At 40.6% G+C, this 19,962-nt stretch overlaps 1 protein-coding gene across 1 annotated transcript in view; it reads left to right on the forward strand.

The window, feature by feature from the left end:
• Positions 1-19,962, forward strand: part of drosha (drosha ribonuclease III) — a 322,738-nt gene that overhangs the window by 66,958 nt on the left and 235,818 nt on the right. Inside the window, 1 exon segment of the mRNA XM_055151233.1 lies at positions 10,074-10,173. Coding sequence (XP_055007208.1) covers positions 10,074-10,173 — 100 coding nt within the window.

The following is a 19,962-nucleotide window of genomic DNA, read 5'->3' on the forward strand; positions in this document are numbered from 1 at the left end:
AATATAATCCAGCATGTTGGCAGCAGCTGCGTGTGTCCTCTTTTCTCCGATTCGCACTTTTATAAAAAACAGCAGTAGTTTTGTTTCTAGCCCAAACTGTGCTGAAGTTCACTTTTTTTTATCGTCAGTATCGTGGATCACTCTGATGTAAACAAGAACAAGACGTGACTCTGGTGGTGCGTTCAGGGGCAGATAAATACTGATGCAGAGCCACATATTAGGACATTTATCTGTCTGTAAATTAGATTACTGTATTTTCCTGGCTATTAGGCGCCCTCTTAAGCCTCTAACCCATCATAAAACGACCGCACGCCCCACAAGTCAGAGCGCCCCATACACGAATCCACTCAGGTGTCCCAGCACGACTTCAGTAAACTACAAAGCCACACCACCCGCAGAACACACAAACACACACGGAGCAGACAGCGACCGCACAGCGAAACACACCCACAGACACACTCATCACTCCACGCCGACGAGGAACGGAACGGAGGAACGAACCGAAAAAGCGAGCGCGATGTGCCGCTTCTAGACACGACTGAACAACTGAGTCACTGCGAACACGCCGACAATCCGTTGGTCCCAGACACACCCTCCCTACACGCCACAACTGAACAAAGCCCAGAGTCACCGTGAACGAACAAACAAACAAAACCACTCACCCATCACCAGTGTTGGGTTTCCTTTAAAGTCCCACGTGGTTTATTTGTGAAAAAAGTTCAAAAATAGACCATTTAATGACAGTGCGTCCGCATAATCCAGAGCGACTAATAGCCCAGAAAATGTGGTAAATAACGTTTAATTAACAGGAATGTAAAGGTAAATCAACAAAACAATACTAAATATATACAGAAAATAACCTAAACTAAGAAACAAAACAACAGACAACGAGTTTTGTAATAATCCTTATAATCCGGAGCGTATAATAGTGCGGAAAATACGGTAAATTTGATGTAAAATAGAGAGTCTACGCTTTATAACGAGCTATAACATGCCAACGTCGACTCTCGGCCCAGATCGACAAGATTTATTCCGATCACCGATATGTCACCCATATCAGCTGATTATATCGTCGGGGCCGAGGAAAGAGACGCATAAACTGACATTTGTTTAGGTAAAATACAGAAAACCTGCTCAAAAACGACAAAAACACAAATAAAATGCGACTATTCTGACTCACGTTAGTGCCGAGAGCAGAACAATTTTCCTTAATTACGCACTCGTTTCACAATTTCATTCATGACGAACATACGAGTCAGTAAGTATAGTCACATTTTCTTTGTGTTTTGGTCGTTTTTAAGTAGATTTTTTTGTATTTTACCGAAACAAATGACGATGTATGTCTCTCTTTATTGTTGGTAGGGATCGGATTGGTAAAAAATACAGAGACGAGGGACATTTCTTGTGTTAAACTCGAACGAATCAATGTTGTTGTTTTTTTTGATAAATCCACAGGCTCAAAAAACAGGGACCCACCCATAATAAAAGTGTTTTTAAACTCCACACCTTCGCTGGATTTGGATCATTTCAGCCCTGGAATTGCCAATCTCGACTGAACTAAAGATAAAAAAGGAGCAGTTCACTTAAACTACCACTTCATAACAGCATTTTGAGCTTTTCAGATGCGGAAATACGACTAATAAATGACAGAAAACGCAGCTCCGGGTCTGTTTCTGAGGAGGGAGCACCATTCGAACACGGCTAAAAGCTCGCAGGAGTTAATTCATCGTAATGTAGGACCTTTAAAATCTCCATCCCTCTCTTTCTCTCTCTCTGTGGTTATGAAGAGCCTGATTAGAATCCTCTGACAGACGGCTGCAGCGTATGTTAATTCCATCTGTGTGAGGAGAGGCAGAGCTCATCAGGATCTATGAAAGGTCAGAGAGAGGACTGGGGACTCTGGGCTCCCGGGTTCCTCTCTTTCGCTTTCTCTCTCTTTCTCTCTCTCCGCCTCTCGCTGTCGTTCTTTTGTGCTCTCGATCGTTCAGCGGCGCGTGCGACGGAGACGCCTCAGAGCTCATAATCTCGGCCTTAACAGCTTTTTCTGGGGCTAATTAAGACGACAATACGAGTCTATAATTAAGCTTTTTCCCTCAGTTTAATTGTAATGGAGAAAGGTAGGATAATTAAAGATGCAATGCGTAACTTTCCGGTGCAGGTCTGGTCTCCCCGGTTGACGTCTCTGTGGAGATCGACAGGCCAAGTAAGTTTTTTTTGACAATAAAAAACACCTGAAACTGTTGAATAAGAAGAATAGTCACCGCTGTGGTTATAACTAATGGACAAACAGAAGAATAACAAAGCTGTACTGTGGGACATTTCAGGCAAAGCAATGACATCTCCATGGAGACGAGAAGGTCTGGAACCCTCGAACTATTAAATTTTTTTTGTTTTATAACCGCTTGTAAAGTTGGGTCGTTATTCACGACGTGCTTTTTATTAGTTAACAAAATAAAATAGAACAAAAACTATAAACAATAAAATAAATATATATATTTTTTTAAATAAAACCTAATAGAATAGAATGGTAAAATAAGTAAATAAATAAATAATAAACAGAACTGAAAGAAAAAATAAAAGTTAAATAAAATAAATAATAATAATAAACTGTAATTAAACAGAATAAAACATAAATATATAAACATTTAATAAATAATTCTAAATAAATAAAATAAAAAAACTGAACTAAATAAATAAATAACAACTTTAAAAAAAATATATAATAGAATAAAATATAACAAATAAAATAAATAGAATAAAAATATAAACAATAAAATTAAATAAATCAAAATATTAAAAAATTAATAAATAGAAAAGAATGGAAAGGAAGAGTGAATAAATAGATCATAGATAAATAACTTTAAAAAAAAGCAAAAAAAAAAAAAGCAATTTAAATAAATATAATAAAATATAAACAAGTAAAATACTATATAATATAAAATAAAAATAAATACAATAAATACATAGAATCAAAACATAAAATTAAAAAAACAAATACAGTAAAATACAATAAATTATATATATATATATATATATATATATATATATATATATACATATACATACACACAACCAAATAGAATAGCATCATGGATGAATAAATTAATAGATAAATAAAAATAAAAAACCTGAACTGAAAATAAATAACAAACTTTAAAAAAAAAAAAAATAGAATAGAATAAAATATAACAAAGAAAATACAATAGAATAAAAATATAAACAATAAAATATAATAAATCAAAATATAAAAAAATAAAATAAAATAAATAGAAAAGAATGGAAAGGAAGAGTGAATAAATAAATAGATAATAGATAAATAAATAAATAATAACTTTTAAAAAAAAGCAAAAAAAAAAAAAGCAATTTAAATAAATATAATAAAATATAACAAGTAAAATACTATATAATATAAAAATAAAATAAATACAATAAAATACAATAGAATCAAAACATAAAAATAAAAAAAACAAATACAGTAAAATACAATAAATTATATATTATATATATTATATATATTTATATATATATTTATATATATATATATATATATATATATATATATATATTCTATTCAAAAATAGAATAGTATAATTGGGGATGGGGGTGGAGCTTGTAGAGAGCAGCTCTATATTATGTCAAAATCACCAAAGCACTGCCCCAAACTCTCCTCCACCTTTACTCCTCCACTCCACTTCCTCTCCACCTCCACTCTTCCGCTCTCTCTTTTTTCATCTCATATCTTCTGCCTTATTTCATCAGTCTGCATGTGTCTGTCCACACCTCTTTCTCCTCTTCTTTCTCCTCTGCATCCTACGCTCCTCTGCCCTCTCTGCACGCTTCATTAGCCCCAGCACACCCTCCTCTCGTCGGCCCGCTCCTGCCGCCCCTGCTGCCCCTGCCCCCCCTGCCGATCCTGCCGATCCTAATGATGTCCCAACACGTCCATAAATTTGTCCTCCTCTTCTGGTCCGGAGCCTGACGGGATCAAACGCTCCGCCGTGGGGACGAGGCACATTAGTGGAGCCAAAACTCCATCCGTTTCGTAATGATGTCATCCGCGGCGTCGCTACGGTGACGTTTGCAGATCATGATAGTATCAATTTTTTTGAAAGTTAAAGTAATAGTCTGTAACTTTTTTAGGTGACAGTAATATTTCTGTCAGGACAAGTAGGAGGTTTGTGGAGATGCAAGCAGGCTCAGAGTTAGGACATTTTTTTTTTTGTTAAGTCCTGGTTTAGTCCTGGTTTAGTCCTGGTTTAGTCCTGGTTTGGTCCTGGTTTGGTCCAGGTTTAGTCCTGGTTTGGTCTGCTTTGGTCCTGGTTTGGTCCATTTTCAGTCCTGGTTTAGTCTTGTTTTAATTCTACTTTTCATTTGTGACTTAAAAATGTTTTGAAGATTCGTGAAAAACTTGGAACTTTCTATCCTCAATCTTCTGTCAATTTCCAGTTGTCCTCTTCTCCTCCCTCTCTCCTCCATCGCTCCTCCATCTCTCCTCCCTCCTCTCCTCCATCGCTCCTCCATCTCTCCTCCCTCTCTCCTCCATCTCTCCTCCTCCTCCTCCATCTCTCCTCCCTCGCTCCTCCATCTCTCCTCCCTCTCTCCTCCATCTCTCCTCCCTCTCTCCTCCCTCTCTCCTCCATCGCTCCTCCATCTCTCTCCCTCCATCTCTCCTCCCTCCTCCATCTCTCCCCTCTCTCCTCCATCTCTCCATCTCTCCTCCTCTCTCTCCATCCTCTCTCCTCCATCTCTCCTCCATCTCTCCATCTCTCTCTCTCCTCCATCTCTCTCCCTCCATCGCTCCTCCATCGCTCCTCCATCTCTCCTCCCTCTCTCCTCCCTCTCTCCTCTCTCTCTCCTCTCTCCTCCATCTCTCCTCCATCTCTCCTCCATCTCTCCTCCCTCCTCCATCTCTCCTCCATCTCTCCTCCATCTCTCCTCCATCTCTCCTCCATCTCTCCTCCATCTCTCCTCCATCTCTCCTCCTCCTCTCGCTCCTCCATCGCTCTCCATCGCTCCTCCATCTCTCTCCTCTCTCCTCCTCTCTCCTCCATCTCTCCTCCCTCTCTCTCCCATCTCTCCTTCTCTCCATCTCTCCTCTCTCCCCTCCTCCCTCTCTCCTCCACTCCTCCATCTCTCCTTCATCTCTCAATCTGTCCTCCCTCTTTCCTCCGTCTTTCTTCTCTCCATTTCTCCTCCATCTCTCCATCTCTCCATCTCTTCCAGTCGTATCAGAGTGTGTGTGTTTGTGTGTGTGTGTATGTGCATTGGACGGGGGCAGAGCGGTGACTCGCTGCCCCCAGAGCGGCTCTCGAGGCTGGGGTGAAATCGCACGGACGTGGGGGGAGGGTGAAGCTGCTGGTGGAGCTGGTGGAGGTGGAGCTGGTGGAGGTGGAGCTGGTGGTGGTGGAGCTGGTGGTGGATGGTGGAGCTGGTGGTGGAGGTGCTTGTGGTTATCGTAGCGTCTACTTGTCGCCTTAACCTTGACTCTGTGCTCTGCTTTTGAAATTCTAATCAGAGACAATGTGGTTTGTCTGTCCGTGTCCTGCAAAAACAAATATTTAGAGACGTTAAAATGTCTTAAATTGTCTTGAATCAAACGCTTTTCTTCTTGGAGAGGTTATTGCTTTGTCTGGAATGTTTCACCTCTGTTCACAGCTCATTTACATATCAGTGCGTGTTCAGTAACGACAGCTGCTTTCTGTAGTCACTTTACAGTCGACAAGTGTAAGAAAACAGACTGTATGTGTGGGAGCTACAGCAGAAGTGCAAACCAATAAGAGAGAACGAAAAGTAGCTTCAAAACTGTCACATTTGCAGCCTTCAGTCTCACACAGGCTCCTCTCAGATCACAAGTCTGCACCAAGAAGTGTCGTTTTAATTCCTGGCTCAAAACAAACGTCCCTAAAAATAATATAATCCAATAGGGGCAGGCAATATCTTGATTTTTAAAATATGTCGACATTTTTTTAAACACAAAATTGATTCTGACGTAATGAGTTTATTGATATAATGCTTATATTTAATTCTGAAGGACTGAGCTGTTTTTTTCTGCGCTTTTTGTTTCATTTTTGTAAAACGTAAACAAACTTGCAAAGCTGAATTAAACACGTTATGATGATGTGGTTCTGGTTTTTATGTGTAGTAATGTAAAATATATTTATGCAGAAGATTTTAATTGAGAATCTGCTGCAGTGTCACTTGACCAATAGTGTTTGGAAACATTAAGTTTGATCTGCAGTGGATTGTGGGAAACCTCAGAGCTCCTCACACTGATGAGAAACATGGATCTGTTAAAATAATGAACCTTCCGAGCTTCCTCTGCTGAAGGAGCTCATGGTTCTGGTTCTCGTACGGTTATCAGAGTGTTACAGCCCCAGGCCTTAATTTGTAATGTGTTTTGTGCGTTTTAAAATATTTTGGTGGAACATCTTGATTCCCGCTGTGGGAGACCTGGCTCGTGATTGGTGGGGCATGTCTACGCCCACCTCACCTGCAGATTCCGCCCCCTATTTAAGAAGATTGCTTGCACCTGATTGGGGCTGCTGGTCTTGGTGGCCCGTCTGCCATTTTGTGTTTGTGTTCATGTTCGTGTGTGTTTAGGTCTGTAGTTTAGTTCTGTTTTGTGCCTTTTTTTTTTTTAAATTTGGTCACTCGATTCTGTTTGTGGGCTCACGTGGTTTAATTTGGGGTAATTGTGTTTTAGTTTTGTGTGTGTGTCCGTTAGTTTAACCACTTGTTTGTGTAAACCTGCGTGACCCCTTTTCTGGCACAAAACTCGTTGTCTGTTGTTTTTGTTTCTTAGTTGAGGTTATTTTCTGTATATATTTAGTATTGTTTTGTTGACTTACCTTTACATTCCTGTTAATTAATCATTATTTAATTTATTCCATTTTACATCTTGGTTTTGTTTTTGTTACTTCCCTCACCCCAACGAGCTGGGTCGTAACACAGAGTTAAAGGTTGTATGGAGGATTTTTTTTGTTTCAAATTGTCAGTGATAGATTATAGAGATGCAGGAGCCTTGTAATTATGATGACCAAAAAAAAGACAATAAAAATTCATCAACTCTGGACGTGGTGGGGCTAAACATTTGCCAATAGATAACGACACTGCCTCGTTATCTGTGAGCTGACAGGCTGTCAATCAAACTCCCTACGTGGTTTACGTACGACTGTCACTCAGTCCACAGACGCAAGATGCACAGACGCCGTTTACTCCACCAACGCAACAGTTCTTACCGGCTTTTTTTGACCTATATCTTCCTCGCAGTTCGCACAAAGTTTGTTGCAATGGCGACAAGAATCCAGGAGCAGTTCGCCGCAAAAGAAAGTCCGTTTTTGAGGTCGCTGAAAGAAGAAGACAAGGGGAAAAGCAGCGAAGCCAAACTAAGGTGATTCTTGAAGATTCATTCCAGCGATGGCGCGACTGAAGCAGAGGAGGTGTTTCTACGTAGGAGCTGTAGGGGAGGGGGGGTGGTTTCACACATGCGCAACATTTGAAAAAGGACAAACAGTCGCTGGATTTCTCGTTCCTTGGAAAATCCTCTATACAACCTTTAATGCAAACATGAGCTTGAGTTGAGTTGTTTTATTTTTGAATGAAACGAGGGAAATATGTTTTATTTCTCCCGTTATTTTACAGTTAAATTATTATTTTAGTGTACAGTAAATGTCGGAGAAGCACTTTGTTCCTGCATGAACTGTCAGCTCTCAGCACTTCAGTAAAAAAATATCTTGTAGAATTTGGCTGGTTTGTTTTTATAGTAGTTTTTGGGGTGTTATTATTCCTGAGACATATATCGTGTATCAAGATTTAGCAAAATATATCCAGATAAATATTTTTTTGCGCTGTAATCCAGCATGTTGACAGCAGCTCTGTGTGTCCTCTCTCTATTGGACAGCGCTCTCTTCTCCGCACTCGCACTTTGATAAAAAACAACAGTAGTTTTGTTTCTGGCCTAAACTGCGCTGAAGTTCACTATTATTTATCATCAGTATCAAACACAAAAGCTCTGACTCTGGTGGTGCGTTCAGGGGCAGTACGGCATCACACACACAAACAAATTATTCCTCTGATAAATACTGATGCGGAGCCACAAATAGAAATATTTATCTGTCTGTAAATTGGATTAAATTGACACAATATAGAGAGTCTAAGCTTTATAAGGAGGTGTAACATGCCCACGTTTATTATCAACAAATATCAGCTCGATTTAGACCTGTCATACTGGCCAAACGATACATCAGTCGGGCCCTAATCTCCATAGAAACAAGAAATTACAGAGTGCAAAGAGATGATATTTTTCTTAAGTTCGGCGAGATGTATTTTCATATTTTAAGTACAAAAAGTCGTGTTCCTTTGGTGGATAATTTTACTTGTCAAATTAAATGTGCTCAGATCACGATAAAACGACATGTTAACTTGGCCAGAGTTTAGTTTTTGCCGTGTGTGTGTGTGTGTGTGTGTACTACAGTAATAAAGATAACAGATTTTTGGTGTGTGTTTTAGACTCTGAATAGTCTAGATAACAATAACGATTATCAAAAAATACAATAACCTAAAATCAGCTATTTGTAAAATGTTAAAGGGCCCATATTACACTGTTTTCTCGTCTGTTATAATGTTGTTTTCTCTTCACAAACAGACCTGGAGTTGTGTTTTTTTGTTTCATTCACACATGTTTAACACACAAATCCTGCACATTTAGGCTGTTTTAGTTCTTCTCTCAAACAGAAAACACTGTTCCACCTCGTGATGATGATGATGATGGAAGAGTTACTCAAATATGTCGCAATAACCGTAAAAATGAATCACCGCGGTACATGTTGGGCCACCGTGATCACCGCACGAGACCAACGTGACCCGACCCAAAGTCCTGCACGGGTCCATTTGTAGAGACCCGCACCCGCCCGAACCCGATAACATTCCACCTGTTACCGCCCGTGCCCGTACTAACCCAGGACTAACCCAGGAGTAACCCAGGACTAACCCAGGACTAACCCAGGACGAATCCTAGACTTACCCAAGACTAACCCAGGATTAATCCTAGACTAACCCAAAATTAACCCAGGACGAACCCAGGATGAACCCAGGACGAACTGACCCGACCCGGTGCAGGACTGTGACCCGACCCGGTGCAGGACTGTGACCCGACCCGGTGCAGGACTGTGACCCGACCCGGTGCAGGTCTCTGACACGACCAGGTCCAGGACTCTGACATGACCAGGTCCAGGACTCTGACCCGACCCGGCGCAGGACTCTGACCCGACCTGGCGCAGGACTCCCCGAGGCGCACCCGACCCGGCGCAGGACTCTGGCCCGACCCGGCGCAGGACTCTGCCCCGACCCGACCCGACCCGGCGCAGGACTCTGACCCGACCCGGCGCAGGACTCTGACCCGACCCGGCCCAGGACTCTGACCCGACCCGGCCCAGGACTCTGACCCGACCCGGCGCAGGACTCTGACCCGAGCTGCCGCAGTGAGCGCTGGAGAGATGCAGCGACACTTGTTCCAAAGCCAAACGTTACTTCTACACACTCTGTATCCACACAACAACCAAGACACACGTGCATCTTCAACAAGAGCATCATCAGAGAGTTTTCAGAGCCGCTGGAAATATTATAACTCCAGGGGATGTGCGGTGGGGGAGGGGGTGCGATATCACCGCATATCGCGCTGTTGAGCCGCTAAATCGCACCGCAGGAGAAATTCCCTAACCCCGACAGCCCTAGTGTGAATGAAACAAAACACAACTCCAGCTCTGTTTTTTTTAGAAGGAAACAACATTTGAACAGGACTTAAAGCTCACAAGAATCCATTTTGTGTAATATTGGACTTTTTAATTTGACTTAAACAAAGAATGTACAATTTTAACTCCGTGTAGGTGTAATTTTTAAGAATTGTAATGCCCCTGACCTCATCTTGCTTCAGCTGAAATGACATTTTTTCACAAATTGCAAAGAAATAAAGCTTTCGATTAAAACACATTCCAATTTGTCATGTTTTTTTCATAAATAACAAAAAAAGTACTTGTGGTAAAGAGTAAATAATGTTGTTCTTTATTCTTTGACAGATATCAGAAGCTGTGGAAGAGCTACGTGAAACTGCGCCACCTGCTGGCCAACAGCCCCAAGGTCAAACAGATGGACAAACAGAAGCTCACCCAGAGAGAGGTAAGACCGACTTTGGGTTTGTAAATCAGAAATGTCGACAATTTGTTTACTAAATGTGGTAAATGTATTTTTACTGGTAATACTCTGGGATCCTCTGGGGTTGTTATTGGGTTTTAGTCCGGGTTTAGTCCTAGTTCAGTCCTAGTTTGGTGTTGGTTTAGTTCTGGTTCAGTCTTGGTTTATTTTTTACTTAGTACCAGTTGAGACTTGTTTTAGTCCTTGTTTAGTCCTCGTGTTCACTCCTGGTTCAGTCTTGATTCAGTTTTTGTTCAGTCCAGGTTCAGTACTGGTTTAGTCCTTGTTTAGTCCCAGGTTTTGTCTTGGTTTTGTCTTAGTTCCGTTGACCTTCTGTTTCGGTTCAGCTCTGTTTTAGTTCTGCTTCAGGCCTGTTTTGGTCCTGGGTCAGTCCTAGTTTGGTGTTGGTTGAGTCCTTGTTGAGTCCTTGTTGAGTCCTTGTTTTTGAGTCCTTGTTGAATCCTGATTGAGTCCTTGTTGAGTCCTGTGTTGAGTCCTTGTTGAGTCCTGATTGAGTCCTTGTTGAGTCCTTGTTTTGAGTCCTTGTTGAATCCTGATTGAGTCCCGGTTGAGTCCCGGTTGAGTCCCTGCTGAGTCCTTGCTGAGTCCCGACTGAGTCCTTGTTGACTCCTGATTGAGTCCTTGTTGAGTCCTGATTGAGTCCTTGTTGAGTCCTGATTGAGTCCTGATTGAGTCCTTGTTGAGTCCTGATTGAGTCCTTGTTGAGTCCTGATTGAGTCCTTGTTGAGTCCTTGTTGAGTCCTGCTGAGTCCCGACTGAGTCCTTGTTGACTCCTGATTGAGTCCTGATTGAGTCCTTGTTGAGTCCTGATTGAGTCCTGATTGAGTCCTTGTTGAGTCCTGGTTGAGTCCTTGTTGAGTCCTTATTGAGTCCTTGATTGAGTCCTTGTTGAGTCCTGATTGAGTCCCTGTTGAGTCCTTGTTGAGTCCTGATTGAGTCCTTGTTGAGTCCTGTTGTGTTGAGTCCTTTGAGTCCTGGTTGAGTCCCGGTTGAGTCCTGTTGAGTCCCTGTTGAGTCCTTGTTGAGTCCTGATTGAGTCCTGATTGAGTCCTGTTGAGTCCCTGTTGAGTCCTTGTTGAGTCCTTGTTGAGTCCTTGTTGAGTCCTGGTTGAGTCCTGGTTGAGTCCTGGTTGAGTCCGGTTGAGTCCCGGTTGAGTCCCTGTTGAGTCCCTGTTGAGTCCCTGTTGAGTCCTGGTTGAGTCCTGATTGAGTCCTTGTTGAGTCCTGATTGAGTCCTTGTTGAGTCCTTGTTGAGTCCTTGTTGAGTCCTTGTTGAGTCCTTGTTGAGTCCTGATTGAGTCCTTGTTGAGTCCCGGTTGAGTCCCGGCTGAGCCCCGGTGCTTCTCTGGCTGCTTCTCGTTTCTCGTCATGAAGTTTAACAATGATTTTCTAAAGCACAAAAGTAAACACGTCACTGTAAAAGAAGATGACATGTTTGTCCACAAAACTGCAACGATTTTTCAAGCAAGTCCTTCTAGTCACAGAACTTCAGGGCAAATAAACCAGAAAGAATAAAATTTAAAATTAAAATACGCACCGAGACAGAATTAAACTTAATTCCGAAGCAAGTGGGTGGTTTATTCTGAATTTATTTCTCCTTCGATCATGTAAACGTTTATTCTTCTTAAAAATAAAAACAAAAACAAAACAAAACACTCAGGTAAAAGTAAAAGTAACACATGGAAAAATGTATTATAATATTTTGGTAAAGGGTCAGTCACCTTACATGAGAGCTTTAATTCTGAATAAAAATAATTTAATTCTGGAAAAAAAATTTTTTAAATCCGCTTTAAAAAGTCCTGATGAAAACGATTATTCAGAATTAAACTTAATTCCGAAGTAAGTGAGTGTTTTTTTCCGATTTTAAAGCCGAATTAATTTATCCCTCGATCATGTAAACATTTAATCTTTTTAAAAATAATCCCGGTTGTTCGGCGCATGTTTGTTGGCTCCACCAGTCCTGGCTTCGGACTTTCCTCCACGTCTCTTTGGATTTGTGAGCGGGATGCGGGAGTGGGCTGAGGTTTTATCTTCTTCCTCCCTTCTCCGACGCTCTTCCCTTCTCCTCCTCGGCCGACAGACGTAAAGCGTGACGAGAGAATTATCTTCGGGACGACCACGGGAAAAGTTTGCGTTTCGCGTCTGTGTCCGTGACGCGACGACAAACCGAGACGACAGAAAATCCGGGAGCAGCTGAAGTGTTTGCGTTTTCTTCGTTGGCGTCTCTGTCCGATCAGAACCTTCCCCACCCCCAGACGCCGAACGGAATTAAATAAAGACGAGTTTTCCGTGGATTCAGTTAATTCGGAATTAAAACATGATGTAAACGTGGTCATTAAAGTCCATCCCAGTGCTCTCTTTGTGTTCAGATTGAGTCGTGTATCTGCTCCGTCGTACCTCTTGTATACCTCCTCCTCCTCCTCCTCCTCCTTTAGTCCCAGAGGCTCGGGTGTGCGGTCCTGTTCCGGAGGTCCCTGTCAGCTCGTAATGAAGACGCGCCGGCCGCTCAATTAGCCCGTTTCCCAGGTAGCGGAGTGGAAAGCGGTAAAGCTAACAGCGGCTGACAATCCCACTGTCAACTCCCTCCACAGCAATTAGTGAACTCCAAACACGCTCACCGGCCGGAGCGCGGGGGCCTGACGAGTCGATACGGGAAGCGACTCGGACGGACTCTAAACCTGCACTGCGGAACTTTTCTGCTCACGTATCCATATGGAGATAACAATTTGTGATATGTTTTTTAGTAAACTCGCCTCATCTCTCGAGTCAGATCCTCACACTTTTACAAATAGTCGAGTAGCCGAAGTCTTAAAAATGGATTGAACCTGACATCGTTTGCCATACGTTTTATTTGTGTGTTTTTGTTTTTTTTGTTAAATGTGACCCTAAGGACCGATAATTGAAGGGTCTGCTCTTCCGTAAATATCGCAAAAAAAAAAAAAAAAAAAAAAAAAAAGTGACCTTCATTTTTTGATAAAATATTCTGAACAACGAAAATTTCCTGAAATCCTCAGTGGGTTGGGTAAAGTGTCAATAAATGCATTCCAGATGTAAAGAACACACGTGGTGACAACATTCAGTGAAAAAATAATTCCTGAAACACATTTCTACGTGATTTTGGCTCAATTTAATGCAAAAAAATAAGGTGTTTTTTCACTGAATGTTGTCACCACATGTGTTCTTTACATCTGGAATGCATTTATTGACACTTTACCCAACCCAGTGAGGATTTCAGGAAATTTTCTTTTTTTTTTTGCGATATTTCTGGAAGAGCAGACCCTTCAATTATCGGTCCTTAGGGTCACATTTAACAACAACAACAAAAAAACACAAATAAAATGGATGGCAAACGATGTCAGGTTCAATCCATTTTTGAAACTTTGGCTACTCGACTATTTGTAAAAGTGTGAGGATGTGGCTGGAGAGATGAGGCGATTTTACCAAAAAACATATCACAAATTTTTATCTCCACATCGATACGTGAGCAGAAAAGTTCCGTAGTGCAGGTTTAAAGTCCGTCTGAGTAGCCAAAGTCTCAAAAATGGATTGAACCTGACATCGTTTGTTATACATTTTGTGTTTTTGTTTTTTTTGTTAAATGTGACCCTAAGGACCGATAATTGAAGGGTCTGCTCTTCTGGGTCCATTTTAGTGTTTGTGACCTTCATTTTTTGATAGAAAATTTTGAAAAATGTAAATTTCCCGAAATCCTCAGTGGGTTGGGTAAGCTGTCAGTAAATACATTCCAGATGTAAAGAACACACGTGGTGACAACATTCAGTGAAAAACTAATTTCTACATGATTTTGGCTCATTTTCCAAAGTCCAGGTCGTCTCTTGGCCTCATGTCATTTCGAGGTGCTGCTGCTAATGACTGGAATTTGGCTCAAAGCTCACTTAAACTGGACTCCTTCATTTCTCTTTCTGCTTTTAAATGTAAACTGAAGGTAATATTTAAAGACACGTGTAAATGTTTTACTAATGAAACGAAAGGAGATTTTTAGAGACTGATGTAAATGTTTGTTTTATGTTTTAATGAATTATGTTGAGTGTCTAATTGTTTTAACTCCCCATCCCTTGGCTGCTCTGACATGCCCAGGCCAACATTGTAAATAAGAATTTGTTCTTAATGTTTTGCCTGGTAAAATAAAGGTTAAATAAATAAATAAACTAGAAAAGCAGTCAGAGAGCGCAGACCTCCGCCAAGGACTACCCCCATTTTTTATATAAATTGCGATAAAATCAGTCTTCTGGATCAGATCCGGATCAGCCTTTGGAATATGAAAGAGGATCCCATTGTCCATCCCTGAGTCAAATTTCATGGGGTTTGGTCAATAATTAACCGAGATATTGAGAAACAACATTTTTGGCCCCATTTACCACAATGTTAACTAAAATTTCAAAGTGATCCAGAATCCAGGATTTCTTCCGGATCAGCCCCAAAATGAAATCAGTTCTTCCTTTTCACATTTCCAACAAATCCTGAAAATTTCATCAAAATCGGTCCATAACTTTTTGAGTTATGTTGCTAACAGACAAACAAACAGACAGACAAACAAACAAACAGACAAACAAACAAACAAACAAACAGACAAACCAGACAAAAACATAACCTCCTTGGCGGAGGTAATAAATTTAATGCAAAAAAAAAAGGCGTTTTTTCACTTTTTTCCAGTATTTTCATCTTTACCTCATTGGCAGTCAGCTATTCACCCAAGTTTTGACATAAGCCAATATGTCATTATTTTCCCCAAACAGTAAACTCATTTCACAGAAAAAAAAAAAAAAAAAAATCCAACCAAAATCAATGGATCTGTGATGATTTCATTACTAGTTGGCCGTCAACAGACCCGGAACCTCAATAGAATGTTAGGCAACTCTCAACATTCTGAAATCACATTGGTAGAGTTGATTGTCAATGAGGTAAAGAGGAAAATCATGTAGAAATGTGTTTTAAGAATTATTTTTTCACTAAATGTTGTCACCACGTGTTCTTTACATCTGGAATGCATTTATTGACAGTTTACCCAACCCAGTGAGGATTTCATGAAATTTAGATTTTTCAGAATTTTCTATAAAAAAAAAAAAAGGTCACAAACACTAAAATGGCCAAAAAGAAATTCCACGATATTTCTGGAAGAGCAGACCCTTCAATTATTGGTCCTTAGGGTCACAGTTAACTTGGCTCCCCGACTAAAAACTTTACAAACATGAGTGGATCTGGAGCTGTGAACTCAAACGGCGTGATTGACAGGTGGATTAACCAATCAAAGGCGCTCCTTTCGCGTCTAATCCCGCATTCTATTGAGTATCGGTAGTGGATGAATCCGAGTCACTTCTCCTGACATCTGTTGTAATTGTGTTTCCATTGCAACAGTCGGGAAAATTTAGAATTTAGAATTTATTTATTTGGAGGATAAGCCCCTGGAGATGTCTCGCCATCTCGTTTTTGAGGGGGTTTCGAGACAGATAAAACAAAAGACAGATACAGTAGGGCAGACAGTAGGATACATAAATTTAAAAAAGCATGAAAAAACTAAATCAGCACAAACACACTCACACACACTCACTCACACCTGACTGTTTGACACATAATAAAACAAGTTTGAGGAAAAAAAAAAAAAAAAACAGATAGTCACAACAAGATGAACAACAAAAAATCAACAAAATGATCAAAAACAATGACATGGGTTCTGTAAATATTAAACCAGAGAACTTTTAAACGAAGGGACTGAAGTTAATGTACGAATCGATGAAGGAAGATCGTTCCAATCAGAAGGAGCTTTATGTTTAAATATCTGATTTGCCTGACGTAAACTGTAAGAGGATCTGAATGGAATTAAATACTGTTTGAGATATTCAGGATGTTCACTTTCTAACCACAGTGCATCAATGAAAACAGAAGAGAGGCCTGTAAAACGACGCTCATCCTCAGAGTACATGGCCAATTATGCAAAGTAAACAAAGTCCAGTTGGCTCTGTTGTTGTAGCCGGTTTATGTAACCTGCCCTGAGCTTTGGCTGTAGCATTTTTGTCTGAGCACTAGAGATGCGCGGATGGGCTATTTTTTCATCCGCAACCGCAACACAAAACTCATCATCCGCCCGCTGTCCATTTTGCACCGAAGGTTTTCAAAACCGCACCCGCCGCCATCCGCCGATTGATTTTAGATTTTAGAACAATCATACAGCAAACAAACTAAGGAGCCTCGATAAAAATGCAAACTCTACAGCTCATTCATTCCAAAATTCGCTCAGCGTGTTTGTTCACATTCTTAATTGTCCGTAACAACCCCAGACTTACCTGGTTTTCTTGCGCAGCTAATTAACTGACAACGTTTTTCAACTAGGCTGTTTTTGAACCTTCTTGCCTTCGTGTTGGATGTTGTTACATTCTGAACATTCTGCCATCGCCCGATGTTATTTCAAAGTCATAGCCTCACTCCATCGGTCTTTCTTTAAGTTTTAAATCCCCCGAGTGGCAGTCTACGCTATAATGTCTGCGTGTTTTAAAATATATCTGATATCGAAACAAAAAAAAAAAAAGCATAACTAAATAAATATGGCAAACAGCTGAAATAAATTAGAAATAATAAAATAAACTGCATATAATATGTGCCTCGTAAACCTTAGGCATCAATAACCCGACACAACCTGAACCTTCAGAACATAAAAAAAGGTCAAATGGGCTAATTAAGGACATGACGTACACTTCATACAAGCACAGACAATGACACTCGTCTTTTCAGATGTAGGTAACAATACTAACAATAACTTTTTTTTTTTTTTTTTAGTAGTTAAACCGCCACCCGCCCGAATTTAATTAAAATATAATTTTTCGTCACGTCATCCGCCCGACCCGCGGATTAACCGCGTATACCGCGGTTGTAACCGCAATCCGCGCATCTCTACTGAGTACTCACCGATACCTGAAAAATGTGCGGTATGTGAGCTTTTGCCGGTACCAGTATCAGTATCGGAACAACCTTCGAGTAAACACACATTAAGGAGAATACATTTTGCGGTACAGTGTCGTAATTTTTGTGATATTCCGGTTGTGACTATTCATTCAAATTAAAATCCCAACTCTCATAAATTAAGTTGCACACATCCACCTTGTTTTTTTCTCCCTCATATTCCTTGAAACGATCTGATCCCGCGCTCTCTTCTGCCCGCTCTTCTGTGTCTGAGCTCGGGCCAGTGTGTGTGTGTGTGTGTGTGTGTGTGTGTGTGTGTGTGTGGAGATTTTTTTTAAAAGCAGCGAACGGGAAATACAGTTTTACAAAGACACCGGAGTGAACCCGGAGAGAATCGGACCAAATCCTCAAATCCGCAGATAAGAGAAGGCGATGTTACAGACACAGGAGCCCTTCACTCATTATTATTCTGGATTAAAGGTACAGTAGAGCGCGGCGTGCGAGGATCAGACTTTTACAAGGTCTTCATCGTGACGAGGGATAAGGTCGAACAGCCAGAATCTGCTGAGGAATATTAAAAAAACGCTCTCGTATACCCTTAGACTGTCGATATAAATGGATGTACCGTAGTTAACCTTCACGTTCCAAATACGAAGTGAGCGTGGGGGAACTTCTGGCTCCATCGACTCTGGCTACATTTCACTTTGTATTGAAAAACCGTGGCCCCTCTCTGTGTAACTGCTGCTGTCAGACTCGTCATTTTGGTCTTAAAATGTCCGTATTAACCCTCTCTATGTCATAAAGGTGGTTTTATTTCACTATTTTGTCCGTCAAAGATATGAGCATTAACCCTACCAGCTCGACGGTATCGTACACAATACCTGGGAGTATGTTTTATGTAACCGCACATAACTTTCCAACCGTAAAAGACAGAAACTTAGCTTTTCAAGGAGGAATAAAAAAAAGTGAGAGCATATTTTCGGCATTATTCTACGTCACAGGCTGCGTGATGATGTAGGGAAAAGGAGTGTCCAATAGGAACTTTTTGTTTTGTTTTCCACCAAACTCATGAGCTCCGTCCATTTTGATTGGTCCAAACTTTGCCAAAGAGTGTAGTGAGTCAAAATGGTCGATGCTCTGAGCGTCTGTGTTTGTAACAATTGAAAAAGTCGCTCTAAGTGCAGTTATTTCTCAAATAAATGGAAAATTACACATCTGCATAATTGTGCATCCCTTGTTGTTTTTATTTTCAGGTTTATTTCAGTCCTAATGTCCAAATCCAAATGTAATAAACCTCATGGAAATGCAGGAAGTGATGTGTCTCTGTGTCCTGGACCTGCTGTTTCCACGACTGACACCAGGAAAGTCATGGGGCCATTGCACTTTTTTGTTTTGTTTTGAGGCAATAAGGAGATTTTTAGTTTACTTACAGACTTGATTTTTGCACTTTTGTAGCTAAGGCCCTAAATTAAAAAAAAAATTTTATGTCCAAAAAGTTGTTGATACATTTTTTGCTGTGTGTTTTGTATGAAAGAGTTATTTTATTTTCTGTTTTCCATTTGTATTTCTGGTCCTGTAGCTTTTATTACAGCAGCAGATTTTGAAATAACAGGTTGTACTGGCGAAAAAAAGGATGTATAACTCTTCATTAGGGGGTAAAAGGTGGAGTTTTAATCGCAAAATTGAGAAAAAAAATCCAGGCGAAGACAAATATACTAAAATTGCCTTTAGGTCTGGAAGAATTTAACTTTAACCACAACAAATCTGGTCTATTGCGAGTCCATAAACATAATTTAACAAGTAACAAACTCATATTTTCACAAGAAACTCATGTGATTATCAGTTAACAACCAAAAACAAAACATGCCATCACAGTTTTAGTATCGATTAGTGTCTGACGCTGACAATCCGACTTAGAACAAAGCATTTCTGACAGTTTTTTGGAAATAAAAAGCCGTACTAACTCGCAGGGGGAATTGTAATAAGGTTGGAGCGGCTGCCAAAGTGTTAACCCAAAGCTGGAGCCGCGTGTGGGTGTTTCCCGAACTCCAATCTGCCGTATTTGGGACGAAGTCAAAGAAATGACAAGAGGAAAAGTGTCTGATCAAATACTTGAAATTCAATGAGGTCTGTTCTCTTTGGGATAAAAACCGTTTGATGGTTCAGTCTTTTTTCACACCGCCCACAAAGAGAAGGACGAAATTAGACTCGCCGCAAATAGAAACGCGCAAGAAACTCACAACTACACGAGGAGATAACGCCACAACAGAGCACAAACGCGTTCGTAAGCAGGAATTACAGTGTTTACCGTAGACTTAGAGTTAAAATTTCACTTATGCCCTGTCATTTCATATTTAAAGCTGCACTGTGTCACTTTTCTGGATAAAAAAGGTTGGTTAAATACTTTGTTTGGAATGTTTAAACCTTTCTATCTTCACGGAGACCAAACCAGACCGAGTTACAGTTCAGATCTGTGGAGAGGAGACCGCGCTCAGAGTCAGAATGTTGATTTTCTTGGGGTTTTTGAGCTGTAAATCCACCTGTAACTGAATAAACGTGAAGTAGAGCTGTTTAATGACACTACAAGGAGCTACAACGTGAGATTTTGTCACGCCAAAGTTTAGTCCATGTTCTTTTTTGACCCTTGGAGGCCACCGTTTTCTCTTATATTCATGTGAAACACTTGATTTATAAGAATATGAAAGCAACTGTGGATTTCAGAAGCAAAAATTATTAGAAACTACATCTGGGTCCAGACAAGTGGTAACGGAGGGAAACAGGGTCAGATTTTTGACTTTCAAATGTCTCTTATTCAGAAACTAGAGGGACTATTGAAAT

Source organism: Boleophthalmus pectinirostris, unplaced genomic scaffold, assembly GCF_026225935.1.
Source record: "Boleophthalmus pectinirostris isolate CB_2022bp ecotype Guang Dong unplaced genomic scaffold, ASM2622593v1 HiC_scaffold_15, whole genome shotgun sequence".
NCBI lineage: Eukaryota > Metazoa > Chordata > Actinopteri > Gobiiformes > Gobiidae > Boleophthalmus > Boleophthalmus pectinirostris.